The sequence below is a fragment of the Callithrix jacchus genome, chromosome 2 (assembly GCF_049354715.1).
Source record: "Callithrix jacchus isolate 240 chromosome 2, calJac240_pri, whole genome shotgun sequence".
Taxonomy (NCBI): domain Eukaryota; kingdom Metazoa; phylum Chordata; class Mammalia; order Primates; family Cebidae; genus Callithrix; species Callithrix jacchus.
Genome location: NC_133503.1, coordinates 100,161,598 through 100,185,278, shown reverse-complemented (window position 1 = coordinate 100,185,278; position 23,681 = coordinate 100,161,598). Strand labels below are relative to the sequence as shown.

Genomic DNA, 23,681 nt, shown 5'->3' with positions numbered 1-23,681 from the left:
GTATTTGATGGTTGTTGTGTCCACATTCTAGGGCTTCCTCAGAGACCTGCCTCATATCAAGTTACCTAAATTTTATTTGCAGACCTTTTTTAGACCTACCCATTTGTGTGTATTTTACTACTTTCTGTGTGATGTGCATTTCCTAATAAACCTCATTAGCATTTTAAGATTCTAAATGGTGCTATTAAAAGTTTGGAGAACTTAATTTACTCCTTAAGGTTGATTTTTTGGAAAAAAGTTTCATTTAAATTTTGTTCTGTCCTGTCTCATTTAAAAATTTTTTATCAGATATTGTGAAACACTAATAAAGAAACACAGAAATGCTATCTTATTTTATGAATTTGTAGTAGCTACTTTGAGCTGTTATCAAGAGAAAGCCCATGGTGTAGTGGGTTGTATAAATCCACCTCCTTGACTGGAGGGGAAATTTAGAGCAAGACATCATGGCTTCTACTTAAGTGATCCTCAATGAATGTCAGTAGTAAGTAACTCTGGTCAGTTTTGCTTGTTTGTTTGTTTATTTGTTTGTTTGTTTGTTAGGTCAGATTGAAGTTATCATGGATCGGAGACTCATGCAAGATGATAATCGTGGCCTTGAGCAAGGTATCCAGGATAACAAGATTACAGCTAATCTATTTCGAATACTACTAGAAAAAAGAAGTACTGTTAATACGGTATGAAAAAATAACTAGCATGATCTGATATTGGTTGTTCTTTGTCATCCAAAACTTGAAATTATGACTTTCCACTTTAAAAATTTTTTAAATCATCTCCAATATTGAGATTTCTTTATAAGAGATGTGGCCCACCTTCACAGAAAGAGAACTTCAGTTATAAATATCATGTAGGATTTGCACTTAGGTCTTTTTATTTTTTATTTTTTGTTTGCTTGTTATGTTGATAAAAACTAATGAAAAGAAATTAGTTTGGGTAAAATTTCTTGAAATTATTATTATTAATTAATTAATTTTTTTATTGTACTTTGGGCTCTGGGGTACATGTGCACATCCTGCAGGATTGTTGCATAAGTACATATGTGCCACATTCTCTCCCCACTGTTGCCTACATCAGGTGTTTCTCCCAGTGTTATCCCTCCGCATCCTCCCTATCCCCCACTGTCCCTCCCTTCCACCTCACCACCTAGCCCAGTGAGTGTTGTTCCCTTCCCTGTGCCCAAGTGTTCTCATTGTTCATCACTTCCTATGAGTGAAAATATATGGCATTTGGTTTTCTGTTCTTGTGTCAGTTTGCTGAGAATGATTGTTTCTAGATTCATCCATGTCTCTACGAAGAACACAAACTCATCATTTTTTTTGGCTGCATAGTATTCCATGGTGTATATGTCCTACATTTTCCCTGTCCAGTCTATCATTGATGGGCATTTGGGTTGGTTCCAAGTCTTTGCTATTGTAAACAGTGCCACAATGAACATACATTTGCATGTGTCTTTATAATAGAACGATTTATAATCCTTTGGGTATATACCCAGTAATGGGATTGCTAGGTCTGAAATTATTTTTAAAGAAATAAGAATTGAAAAATTGAGCTAAACAAAAGTTAAAGAATAGAGCTTCATCACATGCTTAGCAGATTAAGTTTGGTAAAATTTATTTGAAATCTTAGCGTACTTATTGTAGTCTTAGACTCTTCAGCTGAAAATATATTTACATGTAGTTTTTCACATTTGATTTTTATTCCTCAAAGCAAAAATCTAGTACTCTGTGTTGAATGGTAAGTGCACTGATCACCTATCTTGGATAGCCCTGAACATGGGCTCTTTCTTTTTGCTCTATTTTTCTTTCGGCCCTGACCATTGCAAGTCCTTTCTACTCTTTTCAACCAGTGACCTCACCTTCCACTTTATAGTGAGAACAGCCAGTACACAGGGCTCTCTGTTCCAGTTACCTAATATCTACTCCCATCCTTCCCTTCTTTCCTCCTGTTACATTAAAAAGAGACTTTATCTTCCATCATCCTAGGCAGGTCCTACAACATGTCCTTGGAACTTACTCCCTTCAGCCACCTCAGCATCCTTTTTCTTTTCATTTCTCTCTCTCTTTCTCCCTGGCTCCTCATATCTAACACTTCCCTGGGAGATTCTTTCTGTTAGCTTTGAACACTCTTTGCTTTCTTCTGTTAAAAACAAAAATGGAATACAGCCTTCCTTCAGACTGTTATTTCCATTTTCTCTAAGCTACTATCCTTTCTCTCCTACCCGATTGAGCCAGAGTTTATCAGATGAGTTTATTTCGTCACTTCCTTCTCACACTCAATTTGTTTCAGTCTGGCTTTAGCCTCCATCATATTCTGAAAGAGCTCTTGCTGATGTCACTAGATCCAGTGGCTATTGACCGTCATCATCTTACTTTACCTTTCAGCAGTATTTGACACTGGCCATTGTCACTCTGTAAAATACTAACTACCTTGCCAGGGCTTCTATGGAGCCATGCAGCCTGGTTTTCCTCCTACCTCTCTGGCCGTTCTTTATCTCTCTGATAGTTTTCAACTGAGCCATTAAATCTTACAGCTCTGAAGGCATGGCCCCTGGCCTTCTCCTTTTCTTATTTTTTATGCTATCCCTTGGCAATCTCTTCTACTTGCCTGGTTTTATTTGCATCCTCCACACAGGTAGAAGCCACTAACACATATCTTCAGCTTAGGCTTGCCTCTGACCTCCAGATGCATCTATCTAACTGCTTCCTGATACTCTCTGTTTATAAGGACACCTCAAGCTTAATATATCCAACACACTCATGATCTTTCCTCCCTCCCAAACCTGGCCCATTTCCAGTGTTCTACCCAGTCAACAGCCACCACCATCCATCCAATGCCAAGACAGACACATAAGAGTTCTACCTGATAAATGTGTATCCCCATCAGCCTTTTCTCACAGAGTAATGCCATCACTTACCTATCTCATTGCCTGAATATTTCAAATTTATAATCTTCTTTACTTCCACCACCCTAATCTAAACTGACTTCCTGTGTTTCCTGGATCTAGCCTGTACACATCCACCCTGTTCTTTTTTCTGCCATGTCTGTTCTTAACCCAGAAGGCAGAATGTTTTTTGTTTTTTTCAAAGCCAAATCTAACTTTATTGCTTCCTGCTGAATCCTCTGATATATTCTCATTGCTGTCAGTAAAAATGTCAAAATTCTTACCATGGCCTCCAGAACCCCTCATGATATGGGCCCTGCATGTCCCCTAGGCATCTGTATGCCTCTTACTGTGTCTGCTTTAGGCCCACTGATTTCCTTTACGTCCCTGGTATTTTCCGTCTCCTCCTCCCCACTGCACTTTTGCACATGGCCTATTATCCTTTGCCCTAGAGACTCTGGGTGATAGTTCAGATTAGCATTTACTTCATCAGCTGCTTCTGGACCTGGTTAAAAGCCTTTCCCCTGTGCTGCCTCCAAACTGTGCATCTCACCTTCATGCATGTATGTGATTATTTGATTCCCTGTCTTTTCACCTCCTTTGGACCATAATCTCCATGAGAGTGGGATTTTGCCTCTCTCCACTTCTAGGATTGTTCCTAGCAGAGGATTTACCTAATATATGTCATATGAACAAATACCCAAATGCATAGATGAATGAGCTGTTAGGGCACTATATTTATTGTAATTTCTGCTTATTACCTTGTTTTCATATGCATGTTCCATTCCCCCTACTAGATTCCAGGGACTCGCTGCCTTTATTGTCATATATTCTTATATATGGTAGACACTGTTTAATAAAATACTAGTTGATTGAATGAAATGGCAGCAGATAATTAAAGCAAAAACTTCTTCCAGTATTGAGAATATTTTAGAAAAAGAATTAGTATCCATTTTAGATGTCAAGAGCCATATTATTCTTGAGACTCATGTTTCAAATCAATTACTGACAATATAGCTTAGTTTTAAGGACTAAAACTGCATAGGGAAATTATTGTCTGAGGGCTGGCAGCTACTGTCTGTTGCTCCTCTTGAAGGTGTTTCTGGCTTATATGACTTTCTGTATTGACACTAATCTGCAAAACTTTTGTTAACTATAACAATAAAAATTTTCACATAAAATCTAAAGCTTTGACTTAAAAGTGAAATAATTTGTTTATTCCCATTCAAAACTCCTTGGATAGTAATTAATTTAAATTTAATGTTTTTATTTTACAATCCTATGTTGGTTAAAATTTTCTGTTACTGAAGTATAGATTCTGGGGCTTCAATCAATGGTTTCTTTTAAATAAGAAATGAACTAGAGAAGAGAAAATACATTTTAATGTCTAGTGAAAATAATTAAAAAGACACTTAATTGAGGAAGGTTAATACCATGTAACTCAAATTTTCTGGAAAGTGTTAATTTCAGCTCAAACTCTAGTATCTAAAATAATGATGGAGAAAAGTGAAGTGGGGGGATACTCCCTGGTTAGGAAGAAATTTTAGTGGGATGTTCTGAACATGACAGAGCCTCATGGAAATAATCCCGAGCTGACTAAGTGGAAGTGAGTCCTGTCCTCAGATAATTCTGCAGAGAGTCAGTTAAAAACAAGGACTTGGATGATATTCACTATGTGAGATGTCCAACGAGGACTATGGCTGCATGAGGTTGACCATCATTTATGCTAATTATCCTCAAAGGCCAATAGAAGTGGAAAATAGAAATCATCTCTTTTGGCATTGCTAGGGTTTGAATGTGTTCCCCAAAAGTTCATGTATTGGAAACTTGGCTACCATTGTGGTAGTGTTGCAAGTGGGAACTTTGGGAAGCTTTTGAGTCATAGGAGATCTGCCCTCATGAATGGATTAATGACATTATCAGGGGAATGGGTTAGTTATTGCAGGACGAGCTTTGTTATAAAAATGAGCTCTCTTGCATTCACTCTCTTGCCTTTCCACCATGTGATAATGTAGCAAGAAGGCCCTCACCAGATGCCAGTGCCATGCTCTTGGACTTCCCAGCCTCCAGAACTGTGAGCTGAATAAAATTCCTTTATAGATAAATTATCCAGTCTGTGGTATTCTGTTATAGCAACAGAAAATGGACTGAAAACAGGCATTGACAGATTTGGGATTTGTTTCTTTGACTGTTTCTCCTTACTTCTTTCCTGCTGGTTGCTTAATGAGACATGAGCTAGGAACCCTGGAAGTGTTGAAGTGTTATAATTGTGTTGCTTTACCTTTAAATATAAGGAGAAGAAATTGGGAGAGATCAGATTAAAATCTTAAATGCTTATATAGTTTAGAAAAGTGACAGCATGAGGGAGGTCAACCAGGTTGAAGGGTAAATACTTAAGTTAGGTGACCAGAAGATCTATGGTAAATTTGAGGACACATTCCATTAAGACCCACAACTCAGCTCCAGCTGATTATTTCCACATGGGATTGAATGCCTGCTGGGGGTGACACAAATTTCCAGTTTCTTGGGTAAAAAACAAAAAAATGTGTTTTGGGTTTTTTGGGTTGCTTTTTTAGTATGAATTTTTTATTAAAGGGTTGGCTGAAAAGCAAAAAAATTTTTTAATACCATACAGACCTACCAAAATGTGTATCTACAAACCTGCCCCATAGTCTTCAGTCCTGGGCTACATGATATTTACCTCTGAATGTTATGATTCAATATATTATTATTCATTTTCTCTCCATCTTCTTCATTGTCTTTTTACTCCACCCATCCTCTCTAGTGCTCTTCTCTATTTATATTGCATTTGCTTATTAAATTAATAGATTTACTTCCACAGACATTTAAGTTCCCACCGTATTTCAAGTCAAACTGAATAAACAAAAGTAACATAAAAAATGTCTCTTACAAATTCTTACAGTATTTGATGTAGATGAAGTGGAAGTCTTTGATGTAACTCAAAGTGAGCTTAATAAAGGGCACCAAGGAGTCTGGCAGGAAGTTCTGACTGGTGGAATAAGGGCTGGAACCCAGTGAGGAAGATCTCCACTTTGTGTGGTTTGGATCAGAAGATGCTAGACACAGTAATGTGCATATATAACAATCCTTCAAACCAGATTAGTTCTTCCAGGCTACAGAGAGAAAGCTACACTTATACAGTGTGAATGAAGCCTTCCAACCAATGAGAAATTAAATAAGTTTTATAGTACTAGATTAGTTAAGTACAAGGCTGGGGAATTCATTTATGATTTAAACATGTAACATTTCCTGTAGAAAACGTATTTTTAAAACTGAGTTTATCATATGACTTACAGTGAAAAGGTTACCTTTGTAGAGATTAATGTAAATATTGATGGTTCAACAATTGATATCGTTGAGCCTCTTGGTGCTGTAAATATGATAAGAAAGTACATTAATGGTGGAACCCTGGGTGAGACTTCGCCACTCCAACCTGGCCAGCCTCCAGCAGTGTTATTTGTTCATTATGCTCTTAGGGTAGTGAACCATAACTCTTCTATAAACTTTCTTATCTTGCTAAGAACAATAAACTACAGTTTTTAAATTCTTGAAGTCCTTAACATCCATGACATTGTTTCCTTTTAGAAGACTCCCATCAAAGTGTCTTCGAAACTGAATCTTGTTTTTTAATGCAAAGGTAGTTAAAAGGTACAGCTCATCTTTTGAATCTAAAGGGAGCTCTGTTTTCTCTGTAAGGTTGGATGTCTGGGGTGGCAGTTCCCAGCACAGGATCACGGAGCAGTGAGAGGCTGACTCCATGAGATTTACCTGGGGAGGCTTTTTAGCTTTGTATTTTCAGGACCCCACCTCCCAAGATTTTGTAAATTTGGGATAGGACCCAAGAATCTATGTCTATTAAAGGTGTCGCAAGTCATTCTGTTGTGTGATTAATTTTGGGGAAATACCAGTGGTTAGGAAGAACTCATCTGGTTTGAAGGATTGTTATATATGCACATTATTGCGTCTGAAGTATAGAAGATCAATCAGGAAATGTTCTGGCTACTCTGGAGTGGCGAGGAATTGCTCCAAGAGCGTAGAACAAAGCCAGGGCTTTCTCTGAATGTTTCTTGACCTAGAGTGGACTTAATGCTTCCCAAATTTGATAAAGGAGGTGTTTTCCTTTCTGTTTGAATCTTTTTATGTTTCAGTACTCATAATTGATTTTGTCATCAATCCTGACCTAGATTATGAAGTCCTTTGATCTTGGAGTACCTTTAAAATATCTTGTTGAAATTGTTCCCTCTTTATCCATGTTATTCTACAAACTGCATTAAATTTCAGTATTGTTGGAGAATATTATTTTATATGCTTTATTTAATCTTTCTTTTAAAAAATGTAGAATAGATACATTTTTTTACAATACTTACAGACCTGATTTTTTGTCAGTGTCTTAATATTGCAATGTCCCTCTGCTGTCTTAAAAATTTTTTTCTCTCTCCATGGTCTGAATTGTAAGGACATCTAATGTTAGCTGCTGGCATGATGGTAGTCACTTTTTGCTAGCACCCTTCTGTGCAGTGCTAATCTGACATTCTGAATTTTAAGCTCTTATAAATCCTGTCTTTTCACACAGATAAGTAGCCAAGCCTTTTATTTGAGCTTTATATTACAAAAAAGATGCAAAATCAGAAGACACCAATGCAGTAGTCGTTTTAAAAAATAAGATATAAAATTATATTTGGTTCAAATGTAACTGATGATCAAAGGACCTTTCTGCACAAATTATTTTCTTGGTTATTTGTGTCTGTTTTTACTCCTTAGGCATTATTGGTTAAGATTCTATTCAGTCATTGATTTAATTAATTTTGTGTATCATTTAGCATATGTAATCTACCAACATTAGTAGATTATTTAATGTCTGAACATTCAGAAATGTTGCCTTTAACCATCTACCATAGCAAAGACTAAAGCATTTTAAATTATATGGAATAATCATATACTATGTAAGTGTGTGATAACTATTCAGTAACATTTAACACTTCTAGTTTTGGAATAGAATAGTGAAACAATTGGCAATGATTTACCAAGTGGAAAGAAAACAGATGATCTAGGTGTGTCGCCTATGTTATTTATATTTAAAAACTGGATTTATTTTGAGAGTTTTATTTTTTAAAAATTCTATCATTGGGTAACATTTAGTTCCTATCATTTGTTGACATGGATAGACTATAGCTTTGAATCAGTACCTGCCATAGCGGTCTTGTTAAGGTGTATAAATGAAACCACAAGAATGTGATGGTTGAAACCTGAGAAGGGAGATAATATTTGATAATACACTACAAATGATCTATGTACAGCCCAATCCTTGTACTTCTCAGAGTTTTGTGATAGGTTGAGAATTTTCATAAAAAGTATGCCTTGTCCTAAAATGTTTGTAGGAAATTTTGTGGTATTTTTAGTATTAAATCAATGAAAGAGATATTTTAAACATAGGAGTTAGATATACACTGTTTATTTTCTTTTATTGCTTACAACTAAACTTGGTAGTTTGTGGAGTATTTTCTAAGACTTATTTATAAAATATAATAAAACCAAAGTATTAATATATTTTTATATTTAAACCTTCTCGGATAATTCTGTTAATGTAATGAGAACTGGAAATATAGACCTTAAACATTTTTGTTTTTTCTTGATAGGAAGAAGAAAAGAATTCGGTCAGTTATCCTTCTCTCCTGAGCCACATAACTTCTTCTCTCATGAACCATCCGGTCTTTCCAATGGCAAATAAGTTCTCCTCACCTAGCCTTGAGCTGCAAGGTGAATTCTCTCCATTACAGTCATCTTTGCCTTGTGATATTCATCTGGTTAATCTGAGAACAATACAGTCAAAGGTATGTCTCAAAATACACCTATAAAAAATGCTATTTATTATGTACTTGTTTTAAGGGAGTAAGGAAAGGCAAAAAATACTGTGTGCTTTACTATGCTTTGAGGAATTATTAAGAGGGCTTCACCATTAGCCAAAAGCTTTTTCATTTGACTGTTGCTCTATATTTTAGAGCATATCCTGATACTAATTTACTTGATTCTTAGAAAAGTTCTGTATGGTGAGCAGGTCAGGAAATATCAACATAGTAGGTAGGAGATCTGGGCCTTAAGTTTAGCACTACTGACTTTTCTCATTCATTTATCCTTGTTAGAATATATCTCTCAGAAGTTAGAGAAATAGTACTTAGTTATTTCTGTATCAGAAGCTTTATATTTTCATATCTTTCTCTTGAGAATCACTGCAACTCAGTTTCCTGTTAGAAAACCAATTTTTTAGAAGAAATATTAGAGGAAAAGCATGAGGAAGTTTTATTAGATATGACGTTTAATTCAGTTAGACAGCAGTTATATACATACCTGTTTTTAACATCAAAAAGATTGCATTTGGAAAGAATAAGAATTAGACATTTGACATTGTTCTTATGTGTTGCAGAGCTGTTTTGATATTGCATACTGACGTAGATTTAGCTGGAAATAATAAGTGGTTATAGATTCTGTGGAAAATATCTCATGGTAAATGGCTGGGCTAAGTATGAAAAGAAGAGGATGCTCATGTTTAAAGACAATATAAGAGGCGAGAAATGTTTAATTTAGAGCAGAGAACTAAAGCAATAAAGTAAGGATAAATGCCTATAATTTGGACATTAGAGACTTACAACTTTATGTCTAAGATATAGGAAAAAAATATAATTTCTTTTCTTTATAGATTTTTAGTTGAGACACTGTTGAAAACAAAAGTCAGACAAACAGGACAAATAGCAGTACTACATTGTACATGCTGTACCCGTCACTTGGGAGAGGCCCCAGCTCAAAAGTATTTTTTCTCCAAAGCAGTGGTTTTGGGACCTTGCTTAAATAATATTTTAACAAAGAGCCATCATAAATCCTCTAGAGACAAGACAAAGAAGAAGAAAAGCCTTCCAAAAGGCAAGAAAATGTGGGAGGATAAATTTATGGCAAGAGAGAAGTCTGCCCCTAGATGTGCTGGCGCTGCTATCTCTGAGCTGATTAGCAGCCCTGGTAAAGGGGCCTGTCTTAAGGCAGGAATAGGCAGAAAGGAAGAGATGAAGACTTCTTGTAAAATTGCTGAAGAAGGGACAGAATGGCCCCTGTGTTTTTTCCTTCTTCAGCTCAATAATCCTGTTATTTGAGAAAGAAGTATTTTGGTTTCCTTCAGAGATAAGGATGTGATGCTCAGCTATGCAGGCAAACATATATGGCTTGTAGTAATGAATACAAGCAAATGCTTGAGGCCTGTATATATGTGCATGTGCGTGAGTGTGTATGTGTGTGTGTGTGTATGTGTGTTGAAAGGCTTTTTAAAATCACATTAGTGAGCTTGCAGGATTTAGTGTTTATATGTTTGTGTGTGTATATGTGTGTGTGTGTGTGTGTGTGTGTATGTGTGTAAAGACTTAAAAATCATGTGAGTGAACTTACAGGATTTATTTCATACCGACTACATGTCAGTTACTGCCATAGACACTAGGGATACAGTTGTAAACAAAACAGACAAATGCCCCTGCCCTTCTGGAGCTTAGATTCTAATGGCAGGAGAAAAATAAGAAAAAATAAGAGAAATATGTACTAAGTTAGATGGTGTCAAGTGTTATGGAGGAGTAAAAAAGGAGGGGTCGTTGAGAGGAGGTGACACAATTTTGATTAAGGTATGTAGAGAGGGCCTCACAGAGGTGATAATGGAGTAAAAATCTGAAGAAAGTCAGAGAATAAGAGATTCCTGCAGATTTCTGAGGGTAGAGTGCTCCAGGAAAAGAACAAGTGTGAAGGCCCTGAGGCCAGACAGATATGTGATTAGAACAGAAGCTCCAGGAGAATTGTGTTTCTCCTTTATTCATTGCTTTATCCCTTGTGAAGAACAGTGCCTGCACATAGTAGGATCTCAAAAACTATTTTGAATCAGTGAATTGTGTAGATATTTTTTCTGGGATTCTGCTGTGGTTTTTTTTTGTTTTTTTGTAGTCTACTTTTTCTCCCTGAGGTGTCGTGTCATTAATTCATGAGCTAAAAGAAAAGTAAAGAATAGAATGGAGGGCACCAAAGACCCTGGGCTTCAGGTTATCACCACCTGCATAGATGGTAGAGGACATCAGTGACCCACAGAACCCAGAGGCTAATTGGGGAAGATGGGCGGTCACCATCCCTTAGCCTCACCTCTGGCTGGCTCCTCCACTGTAGTTGTTTTAAATGTGATTGTTTTCTGGAAGCAGCTGGAACTAAGTAGAGTCAGTGGATATAGGGTTTTACCTTCTGTAAGTGAAGCCTGGAACTTGTTTTTCGTGTCACCTTTTTTTAGTGGTAACTGACTTCTTTACATCCTTCCTGCTTTTGACTATTTTCTTGTAATATGAATCTAATCACTTTTCAGATTAAAAAAAAACCTCATTGCTTACTGAATTGATTCAGACCCTGAGCATTTAGGCCCTCTGTAGTCTGGCCTGTGTTCACTGCAGCCACCTGGGTTCCCATTGCACTTTGTGCCTTTGGACAGGTGGGCCACCCTCCCTACCTGTTTCCTGAGTGACTGCTGACTCAGCTACCATTTATAACATGAGGCTAATGTCACGCATTCCTATGTCAGGTCTTTTGCTAAAAACTGATGAAATCCTATTATGAAAGCCATTTGAAAACAGAAGCACTTTGTAAACATACATTGTTACCTTAATGACACTTACTCCAACCTGGGTGCAGATTGGGGTTTTAGCAGAGGGAATAGAGAGTGACTTAACAACATAAAGATTTGACCAAGAAGAATAAAAACTGAAATGTTAATTCCTATTGATAACTACCATGCTGGCACATAATCAGAACTAAATACTTGGCAGTTTTGCATTATCATATCTATTGGTGCCAGTTGTGTTAGCCTTTGACTCTTAGCAGCACATATTTATAACAATTGTTTAAAAGCCTGCTAGTAATCCAAGAGGGTGGATTGGTCCATTCACAACCACTTCTTTAAAGAATTGCCCTAACCTGTTAACAGAAAGATAATCATTAAAGGGAACTGTTGTGGGTATTGATTCAAAGAAAGCTATACTTACAAAGTGCCTAGCGTAATTCCATGCTTATACTAAAAGAAAGACCAAAGGGACTCAATGAATAAGCGTGGAAGCCAGACCTAAGCATTTAGGATTGGATTCCTGTTTTTGTGTGCTAGAAGCTTCCAATATGCAATAATGGGCTGTTCATTTGGAGATTGCAACTCATTTTTTTCCCCTTGAAATAATGTCAAAATAGACAAAAGTTCCAAGCAAGACCTCAAGTCTGCATTGGCCTGTATTTAAGTCAGCATTTTCCTAACCACCACAGTATTTCATGAGAAATGTGTCTGAAAACCACCTTAGCATGATCAGGACATGTGTCTTCCCGCCTGACCAATTCCTTCAGCGCCGTGATAGAGAACGCCCTTGCTTGGCCCTCCCCTGGGCTGCTGTCTAAAGGTTTCTCAATTCTAAACCTCAGCTGGTTTTCTTGACTTTTGGGATAAGGGGTTATAGATTCAAGGAACAGTGAGGGAGGCAAGTTGCAGGCTGCAGGTATGATAACCCACTGAGGTGGTTCCCCAGTTCCAACTACTGGCCCTCAGATTCACTGTCCATATCACATGGGAGACTTTAAACATAGAGACGTTTACAAATTTCCAGATCTCTGAGATTCTGATTCTATAGGGCTGGGGAGGACAGCCTAGAAATTAGTAATTTTTAAAAATTCTTCTGATGAAATTGTTGAGTTGTCTCCATATCCTAAATTAGGAAAGTAAGATTTAGAACTAAGTTAAATGATAAAAATAAAATTACCCAGCAGTAAATGGCAGAATTAGACCTACAGCCAGGCCTTCTGAATCTCAAGTGCTGTGTGAGGCCGTAGAGGGTAGTGTCTGACATTTTTAGAATTACTAATTTTTTTTCTGAAAGTCCAAGTTTTTAGGGATTGTTCTATATTAGTAGATGAATTTATGTTTTTATATAGACATAGCTTGCTTTTAGATGGACATGTGTTGCTTTTCTGCTTTATGTCAATTTTTGGAAAATGATTACATGTTATACATTTGTAATCAGATGAAGAGGAGAACAAACATCTCTTGAAGCCCTGCCTCATAGCATGCTGTGCAACCTTGCCCATTCCAGCCACTTACCAGTTAGCTTACCTATTCTGCTGGCCTTTCAACTCTTTTCCTTGATCGCCCCCTTTCCCTATGCTATGAAGAGCTTGAGATACTACAAAGTCGCTTCTGTAAAGGTTTGAAACTGAGGGAACAGGAACACCACTCATATACTAAATGCAAAAGCCTTGTCATCAGGAAAGGGCCATTATTTAAGAAGAAGGGAGATTGGGAAGAGAAGATACTGCTGGAAGGATCTCTTGGGAGGACAAATCAAGAGTCGGGCTTCTGGAGCTGGAGTTGCAGGTTCAGCCTGGAATAGAAGGACAAAGAGGAAGCTGGTTAAGCTCAGCTTCATGGAGCCATTCTACTTGGAATCACTTTGGAAAAGTGATACATAGTTCAGCCCCCTTTTTTTTTAGATTATTACATGGCTTTTATATTTACACATATTTATTTAATTTTTATATATGTGTGTGTGTGTGTGTGTATACAACATGTTTAACTCTTCATTCTCTATATAATTGAATTGTGTTTAACTGTTTCTTGCAAATAGCTAGCCATCTTTCAATATCAGCACTACTTACTGAATAAGCTTTTCTCCTCCACTTGTACATTCTGCCTCTTCTTTTCTTATAAAAGGCAGTTTGAGGATTTTACTTTATTTGTCTTTCTTATAAGAATTGACTGGTGCTTTATTGATCTCCCTGGCTTCTGGAAAGGTGAAAATTGTGAAAAAAAAAAAAATCCTTTGTTGTACATATCTAAGAACAACCATTTGCCTTCCCTTTCTTTCCGTCATTTTATCTTGTTGATCAAAACAGGATAGCTATTATTGGACATTTTAATGAGCACTCTTAAAAATGAATTTCTACTGGTTATTCCCCATCTTAGCAGTTATAATGGAGCATGCAATTTTCTAACCTTTCCAGCTGCCAGAATGCACTAGAGATGAGTGTTAGGTATTTTCAAGGAATCTGAGTGGGATGGAGAAATATTCCCACTTGATATGTAGCCATGCCTTAATCTATATGCACCTTACTAAGCCTGTGAGGAGGGTGGGATCCCATGAGTCCTGGACAATTTGGCCAAAGTTATGGCTTCTCTTTAGCCATAAGTTTACTTCCAAAAGTTTACTGTTTCTTTTGGTGCGAGAGAAGAATGACATAACTCACATCTTAATATCTTCGTTAGAGCACTATTCGCCTACTTTTTTCCTTAGAAGAGACTGTCGTGTATAATTTTCAGAATGGTCTTAAATCCTGTTTGAAGTGGGGTGAATGGATAGATGGATGGGTGGTAGATGGAAAGAAATTAATTTCCAAAGCTTGCTTTCTGAATTGATATATTTTGGATAAGTTATATTTTTTGATAAGTTTTATCTCTGCTGGAACCATCAATCAATACTCCCCCTTTTCAGCCATAAATTAGTGGGGTTATCTCCTTTAGTTTACAGTATTTTGTTATTTTACATCAAAAATAATTCTTATCTTTTCTCTCCGGGCTAGGTATCTATGAGCACAAATTCATAGCTAGCGCAAAGGCAGGAGAAGGAAGCTGTTAAAAGCTTAGACTTTGGAAACAGATGTCCTGGGTGTTAGCGTGTCTCCTTCGCTTTCTAATCATGTGACTTAGAGCAAGTCACTTAACTCTCTGAGTCCCATGCTCCTCCTTAGTAACATGGAGATGGTAATAGTACTCACTATAGAGATGGTCTGAGCATTGGAGATAATTTTAGTGTTAGTAAAGCGCTTAGAACAGTGTGTGGCACATAGTAAGCCCTATGAGTGCTTGACAGGTAAAGGTTCTCACCTGTGATAGTTCAGTTATGAATAACAGTGATTTTCACTAATAAGGAGGTAGAAACATTGTCACTTCTTTATAAATTAGATGTTGACATTTATTGCCAGAGTAAATCTTGATGTCACTTTGACTTATATTCCTGATATTTTAGGTTGGTGCAAAAGTAATTGCAGTTTTTGCCACTAAAAGGAATGACAAAGCTACAATTACTTTTGCACCAACTTAATACTTTGTTAATAATTCCTCAGATATTTAAAAATATCGTATCTAAAATTGTCTGTTTGCCAGGCATTGTGCCAAGTGCTTTACATGAACTTTATTTAAAACTCTCATAACAACACTAAGAAGGTAGGCAATATTTTTATCCTATCTTACAGAATAGGAAACTAACTGACCTAGTGATATGATAGGTAACTGTCTAGGGCACACAGCCAGTAAATGGTGCTGGGAGCACACGCAGGTGTGTCTGAGTCCAGATGGCTTCTCAGATTCTTATACTGTCTGCATGGGAACAAGAGGGGAGAGGGAGCGCTGAAAATGTTAGGGAATATACTGTCTATTTTTCTTGTGTCCTCAGTAATAACAGGACATCTACAGAAGGATATACCAACCATTGGAGGGAGAAGACTAAGGACTAAGTCATTTCTATTTGAGTATAAGAGAGTATGCTTTGTGATAGAGATTTTCCTGTGTATTTACATCTCATATACCACTTCAATTATTTCAAAGGCTGTTGTGAGACAAAATGAGTTAATCAATGAAAACCATTCTGCATAGAGTGTGGCACACAGCAAGGGCTCAACAGGTATCAGCAATGACTGATACTGACACTGCAGTTGACCCTGCGTCCTTAGAGGTATTCTAGCTTGCTGAATTTATAGAGGTTTACTCAAAGTCACATGAATGGTTCATGTTGGAAAAATCTTTGGTCTGATCCAGTCTTCTCTAAGGCCAGCTTTATCTGATGGCTTCATTTTGCAAAGCAAATCATCTTTCCTCATACTCCACCAAGTTGCTGGAAAAGCCTCAGAGGCCCAGCTTCGTCTATGAGCTGAATGTTGGTTTTATCCCCTGAAATAAATTTGCAACAGGTTTTCCCTGTGTAACTTTTAAAAACCCCAGCCTCACTTTAAATCCAGCCTTGAAAGTGATCTAACCTGTTTACAAAGATAGTTACCTACCACAGTGCCTGGCACAATTTCAAAAATTGTAAATTTTCTTCCCCACATCCTCCCCTTGTATGAGGTCCAGATATTACTATGCATTAATGAATGTAAAAGCAATTCTTTCAAAATCTGTTTACTGTCCTAGAGCAGTTTGACTACTTGAAGGTATCTGTTTTCCTGCATGCATATTCAAGTTAAATTCACAGTTTCCCTACTTTGAAAAACAGTTTTCTTGGAAATAAAATGTCTAGACAGACTTCGAAACTGAAAAACGGCTGCTTTGCCTCAGGTATTTTTGCTTGAAAACTGATACTTTCATGAATATTTGATTTTTTAGAAACTTGGACAAGATGATTGCTATTTTCAGTTTGTTCTTACAAAAGTGATGTAATTTTAGTTTTGAGAGAAAGTATAACTTTTTCTATCAGTGAAAGTTAATTTTTATGACTTTTATCTCTATTTTTGTATTGTCGGTTTAAATCTCTTGTAGAATTCAAATGTAGAATTCCAAAGGTGTTTCCCTTCCCACTTTTTCTGTCCCCTTCTGTTGCTATAAAGGCCTTAGGAATTCATTATTGCAAGAGCAAATGTGTTGCAGAAATTTTAGCAATGCATGCTATCAAGTAGTGTATAAGGATGAATCAATGAGTTTAAATGGCCAGATGCTTTTAATAGTGTTTCGTGCTTTTAAAATAGTTTAATTAAGAGGCTGTCTAATCTGTGAATCTGAATACAGACTTCATTATGATTTTGATGTGTGACTGTAGACATATAATTTGGGAGTTCCCTGATTCTTTAGCTACAAAGTTGTAATGTCAATAAAGGAAATTTATGAATAAGAAGTTAAGAGTATTGTTTAATTTGTAACTATTACAGAAATGATCACCAATATTTATTTGATAGATTACATTGATGGAAATAATAATGGCGACTATACAAGGGCTTCCTGTGTGCCAGACACTTGGCCGGGTCTTTATTAAGTTATTTCATTTCATCTTCATTTTGTAGAAAAGGAAAATCTGGTTTTGCTGAAATCCGCAGCCAGTAAATTGTAGAGCAAAGATCCAGATCAGCTGTCTGACTCCCCACTCAGGCTCTGAACCACTCTTACTCCACAGCTCCTGCACCAGTGCATTCTGCTGTACAAGGCTATGTGAGGCTGTTTAGATGGTATTTTCAACAGATTAATCCACACAGTGACTCCATGAAAAAAATAATAGAAGCATTAGCTCCATTTTACAGGGAAGAAAATGCGTATTTAGGAAGAAGAAATTATCCCGAGGTTTCACAGTTGGCACATGATAGAGACCTCTTTGGTATTCTTTTGGAGATCTAATAATAGCATAAATGAAGGATTTTCCTATGTGTTACTTTTATACTACATCGGGAGGGTGTTTTAAATGTATGGAAATTCATTAGACATTTTTATCATGTGATTTTAAATTGCTGTATCATGTGGTCTTGTGATGACTCAGAATTCCTTAAATGACTTTTCTCCTTCTTCAAACAAAATCTTAGCAGTACCCCTACAAAGTACCAGTGTGAAACATCATAACATAGGTTATTCTAGCCAAGAGTGAGGTGAGGACAGCTTTAAACTGTTCAGGCACATTAAAATCAAATCAGTGGCGGAGATGCTGGCAGCTATTCAGGAAAGATGTCTCTTTAGTACATTAAAAAAATCTTATCCCCTAGTGAGGATGATCAAGAGTTTCGGCATATTCCTGTCTGTAGCCAGAGAACAGAGGAGAGAATCAGTTTTATCACAATGTCAGTGCTGAGCAGCACATGACTCTTTTTTAAAAGAACTGTGTGTTTCTTAATTTTTCCAGGGATTTTTAATTCATTTTTCTTATTGTCATATACACCTTCCAACTTTAGGAAACATACGCTTTATTAAGATAATTATAATTTAAAATTCAGAGACCTGAACCATTTATGACATTGATGCTTAAATGGATGTGAGAAATTTTATTGCAAGAAAATGTATACTGACCCCTATAGCTGACTTGTCATGCTTTGTGTTTTTATTTTTGCCTGCCCTTCAACAATAGCTTCTGCAGTATCAACCTAAATGATATGTCAAGCTTGCAGATGTGAGCTGGCTTAGCAAGTGAAAGCATAGCTAAATTTCAATATTAAATAGCTCTAATAAATTAGCTGGGCACGGTGGCACGTGCCTGTAATCCCAGCTACTCAGGAGGCTGAGGCAGGAGAATTGCCTGAACCCAGGAGGCGGAGGTTGTGGTGAGCTGAGATCGCGCCATTGCACTCCAACCTGGGTAATAAGAGCGAAACTCCGTCTCAAAATAAATAAATAAATAAATAAATAAATAAATAAATAAATAGCTCTAATTTAAAATTATAAATCAATATATTAAAGACTAAGAATATTAATGCAATTAGCAAAATTTAGTGTTTAATAAAGAAGTATATGTGACTTTTAAGTTAGATGGTATATCATTCAATGACCAGATAAGGACTAAGTTTAGGTGCAGTTTATTCAGCTGATGTGTGCATTAGAAAAATAAGATGAAAACAAAATGCTTTATTTAAAGAAACTTTGATAAAACAATCTATAACATATGGACATAAGGAAACCTAAGTTCTCAGGGATTATAGGGGAAACCACAGCATGAGGTTACCCAACAAGTAACCTTAGAACATAATCTCATCTGGCTCAGTACAGGTAGGAGAGCATGATAGCAGGTGAATGGGCAGTGAGCATGGGCCTGAGGAGAAATGAATTTGCCTAACTTTCTTGCTAAATAAACATGCTTTTGGATGCCGACATCAAGAGAGTGGTATGTGAAGTACTGTAAATATTTGCTTTATTGTCTGCATGGTGTGACTGCATTCTGCTCATTTGCAGGTGGGCAGTGGGCATTCTGATGAGGCAGCCTTGATCTTCCACAGAAAAGGATTTGATTGTCGGTTCTCTAGCAAAGGCACAGGGCTGCTTTGTTCTACTACTCAGGGAAAGGTAAGTTGAAAAGGTTATTTTTGCTTACTGAGTTAATGTGCTTTGAAATCATCTTTTTGCAAAGGTCTAGACAATAAGATCATGTTTCATTGCCTCTTTACTGTCTCATTTTCCTCAGTCTGCAAATTAGTTTTAACTCCCCATCTTAAAAATGCACTGTCTCAAAACTTCAGTCTCCTCTCCTTGTCAGCATCAAAAGGCATAGCTGGAATTTATGTACATTTGAAGGCAATGCTCTTGTCATTTCATAGGCCTTCTGTTTCCAATCTACAAAGCGTCTTGTTCCCAGACCCCTAGTTTTCTCCTCCCCTGAACCACACATGTCATCTAGTTCAGCAATACAGAGGCCGAGGCAAGTGTGTAATAACTGAAGCTTATAGAGGCAGCCATAAAGAAGCAGCTGGGAACATTGAGACTATAGGCTAGTGGGATAATCCACCCACAGCCCAAGAGACAGCTGTACATAGTGCCAATCGCTGTTTTCCCTTGGGAAATAAATGTAGGTCTCGGTCTTCTGATTAATGCAGATTTGCGTATGAGTCAACACTGTGCAGGCCAAACATCCTCAGTCTGAGCACAGCTTGCTGGCTGCCTATTTTTGATTTCTCTTCAAGTTAGTCTTTCTGGCAGTTCCATCAAGCCTGTCCTTGGAAGGAAACAAACCTCCAATCTCCTGCCTCTGTCACTGAGTGGGCCATGACTCAGAGAAGGCAGCTGGGCTGATTTAGGTACACAGGCAGGTCTGCCTCACCAGGCAGCTCAGCTAACCCAGCTTTCCTCCCAAACCCCGTAAATAATGCTGTAGACCAGACTCAAGTGATTCAGTTCCAACCCTACAAATTCGCATGTGTTTAGGGTCCAAAAAGAAAAGAAAAATGTGGTAGGAGCCCTGAACTTACTTACTTAGATTAGCTTCTACATTCTTTTACCCTACCCTGCTTGGAAATGATGCCAAGAAAGTACCAATATTATTACTTTTTAATTATACTATATTTGCACTCTATCATATTGCTGTTGATCTAAGTATACTTGGTTCCGAACATTCTGACATTAAGGAGTCATAAGGGGATTATACGATCCAGAGACATGTAACATGCCAGTGGTAAGGGAAATTCCTTCCAAATGACCTGCCCATCTCTATAGACTGGGACTCAAATGACATAATGAACCTTCCTTGCAGTGAACCTGTGTGCTCTCAACTGTTGGAACAGGAAAAAGTAGATGAAGCCACCATTGTCAGGGATAAGTATTGACTAAAAGAGAATAAGGATGTTTTTAAAGCTTCTTGGCCATTGAATGTCCTTTCTTTTATTGAAAAAGCCCCTGTGCGTGATAAAATCCTAAAGCAATACAAAAAGGAATGCAGAATATGTTGCTCATTACCATTACTGGTTTTCTGTTTCCTTCCAAGGATAGTCTGTATGTCCAAATAGGTATATATGTATATTTAATCCACCCTTTTTTCCTCAAAAGAGAACTTCAACATACTGTTTTATTCCTTCTCATTCTAATTTTCACTGAATATATAGTTTTGCTGCTAATCTTCAAAGTTGATCTAAATATGCAAATTTTATCATTTACTTTTCAGATGTCGGTACAGAAACTTTTTAACAAGTTTATTGTCGAGAGTCTCACACCTTCATCATTATCCTTGATGCATTCACCTCCTGGGGCTCAAAATATAAGTGAGATCAACTTGAGTCCAATGGAAATTAGCACATTCCGAATCCGGTTGAGGTGAACCTGACTTTCACATTTGGATTAGGAATCATTGGCTTTTATACCTTTCTTGGTTTGACGTGCAATAAAGAAGCACATTATTTTAGCTTCTGGCTACTGTGAGAACATGAAAATTCTGTGATTCTGTGATTTTTTTTTTTTTTTTACCACTACAGTAAGAAAAAAAAAAGCCATGCTATCAACCAGGTTTCTTTTCCTTTTTTTAAAATTTCCTCCCATGAACTACCACCATCAGTATGAATTGATGCAACAAATGAAGAAATATTTAAAGACAACCTCTCAACAGATTGTATCTCAGGTTAAATGCTAATTAATTATGTCTGTGTTGGGGGTTGTAAAGAGATTCTTACAAGTATTTGTGTGCTGATCCTTCATTAGTTTTACAAAAACACCTATTTGGCTGAAATGAAATAAAATGTTTGTGGGTAATAGCTAATGGCCAAAATGGTTGCAATCATTCATACTAGTTAGAAAAATTATGTGTTGAAATAAGTGGAAAAGTGCAATCAATCCACCCTTATGATTAACATAGTTGATTTTTATACCTTTTTGTGGTGTACCTCTTGACCTTTTCCTTCCCTTCCTACCCTTTGTAAGTATTTCCAGAAATACCTGATTTTGAATCATTCAACAGTAGAAAAAGAGGCATATTTTCATTACTTGACAATGTGGGATGGGTGCAATTTATTCCATCTTCACTAAAATAGAAGCAATTCCATAGGTACCATAAATCTATTTTAGGTACCACAAGGTGTCTTTCTACACAGCTCATTTGAATACAGGTGTTCTGAGATGGGGTTTCTATTTTAAAATTACCATATCAAAATAAATGTGCCTTATTTTTTTATAAGTCTTATTAAATCAGTGTCCATATTACTGTTTGGGGAAGAGGGGATGTTGTGGGATTGGGGAGAGGGTGGGTACTTTCTGTGACACATAAATTGTGTAATTTTTGCCTGACAGTGCTGGCCACATTCTGATCAGTTTCATTAACTTTGTGGTGATGTTACTCTAAACATTTTGACTATTTGAATGTACTGAGATGTCAGAAAACAAAACAAGGAAGGAAAATATTGTTAATTAAAATATGCTGCTGCCAAGGAAACTGCAACTTGAAGCAACGATTTTGTAACATGCAAAATCCAGCTACTGTTTCCATTTCACAGTAGTTAACTGTATTAAAGAGAGAATGCTTTAAAGTTGACCCTGTTTTGAAACCCACTTTTACGTAGTTCATCATGGTTTATCTTACTAAGGAATATATTTGTTCATTCAATTCTCATTCAGTTCTCAACTTGTATGTGTTAACCCTAAAGTGAAGTTCTCAGTCCATGTGCCATCATAATATGTTTAATAAAATTTATTTGAAATTATTGTTTTCTTAACATTAAAATAATAACAACATTTAGAATATTCAATTTTAGCATAGAAAGGAGTCTTTGAGTATGTACAGTTTTGAAAATTCTCTTTGAGTTAATAGATTTCATATTATATGGCTTTCAACCTCCATTTACCTCTTGTCATTCTAACATATTTATAGAGAAATTAAAACTCAATTTCTCCTTCACCATATAGTTTGATTATCATTTGGATTTTCACTCAAGATGCAGCTCCTAAGATTACTGTTATGTTAAAGTCATAAACTCCTTTGCCTTTAATAATTAAGGAACTAATACCAGTGTTGATAAAGATATTACAAGGGGTAATTTCATGCAATAAACATGTACTGTAAGTTTTCTTCCATACTTTTGGGGAATAAACAACTAAAAAAATAAAAAGACTTCCTTTTTGTGGACATCTACAGATGTTAGGGTTGCCAGAAGCAAATCCCAGGAATGAGATCGGTATTTTCATTGCATCTTAAATGTAAAACCTTCCTGTGGGAGTTCTGTGTGTTCTGTGGTTAAGTGGGTGTGCCTAATCATTGTGGAAATTCTGATCAGATGAAATAAAAAAAGTCTTGATGCAATAACAGTGGCTTTGCCACTTCTGGTTGTTTAAGATGGATCTGTCCCATGTCGGTCTGGGGTTTTATTCAGTGTGTGTTGCTACCAGCAGTTCACAAGTAAAGCAGAAATTGTCTTTAACCAGCAAGTTTCTGCTTTTTAAGGTTGCATTTAGAATAAATCATCAGGGAAATGAAGAGAGGATGCTTTTGCTTTGGGTTGTGTTCAAAAACTGATTAAATAATTTAATGTCTCTGGCATACACTAAAAACCATACACTTCATTTGTGATCTCAGTGGCATATTCATTAGGTTTCATTACATTTATTATTCCAGATGTTCAGTTGACCAACTAGTTCAGTGCTTCTATTTATTTATTTTTTAATTTTTTGGAAATTTTGCGTTTATGATTGCAGTGTTCAAGATTTTAGCATCCTTGTTTGCTACAAATACTGATTAAAATAAAATGCTGTAAAACGTGTTGTAAAACATTATCATTATCTTCCCATGCCTTTGTTGCACTTGTGCCGAAATGTTTTTATATTTCTTTGTCTGGAAGAAAATGTTTGCTTTTATTTTGACCATTTTATTCACCTTGGAATCAACAGGTTTTGATATTTTCTCTTGGAAGATTTTATATCTTTTTGGGAATATGTAATATAAGATCTCTAATAAAAGATAATCTTATCATGTGCATGGTCCTCTAGAGTAGTTCTTGATCGTATTTTGTCAACATGTATTAAGACATAATGAAGGGTTAGGGAAGTACTGAGGGCCTGCTTTTTGTTCCTTCATAATGGATTGCTGTTTCTTTAGTCCAATTCTAGTTAGAAAATGTAGTTGTAGAGAGCACGTTGTAGATGGGTGGTGGTGAGTGTTACATCTGGGTTTGGAGGCACCTTTCAGGTGAAGTCTAGGGACCTTCCTAGCACTTATGCCCACAGGCCCTCTGAGCCCATTAGGAGGTAGGTAGGTAGATTGTGGTCAGATTCCATGTATGAGCAGGACAAAGTTGTGAAGGGGAGCAAGCTCAGACA

The 23,681-nt window shown here is 36.7% G+C and overlaps 1 protein-coding gene across 2 annotated transcripts in view; it reads left to right on the top strand.

Moving 5' to 3' along the window:
• Positions 1–23,338, top strand: part of MAN2A1 (mannosidase alpha class 2A member 1) — a 189,210-nt gene extending 165,872 nt beyond the window's left edge. For both annotated transcript variants that reach the window (XM_002806611.6, XM_035291114.3), the window contains 4 exons: positions 541–674; positions 8,536–8,730; positions 18,849–18,959; positions 20,548–23,338. In XM_002806611.6, the coding sequence (XP_002806657.2) occupies positions 541–674; positions 8,536–8,730; positions 18,849–18,959; positions 20,548–20,700 (593 nt within the window). In that variant the 3' untranslated portion in view covers positions 20,701–23,338. The remainder of the gene's footprint in view (positions 1–540; positions 675–8,535; positions 8,731–18,848; positions 18,960–20,547) is intronic.
• The last annotated feature ends 343 nt before the right edge of the window (positions 23,339–23,681 follow it).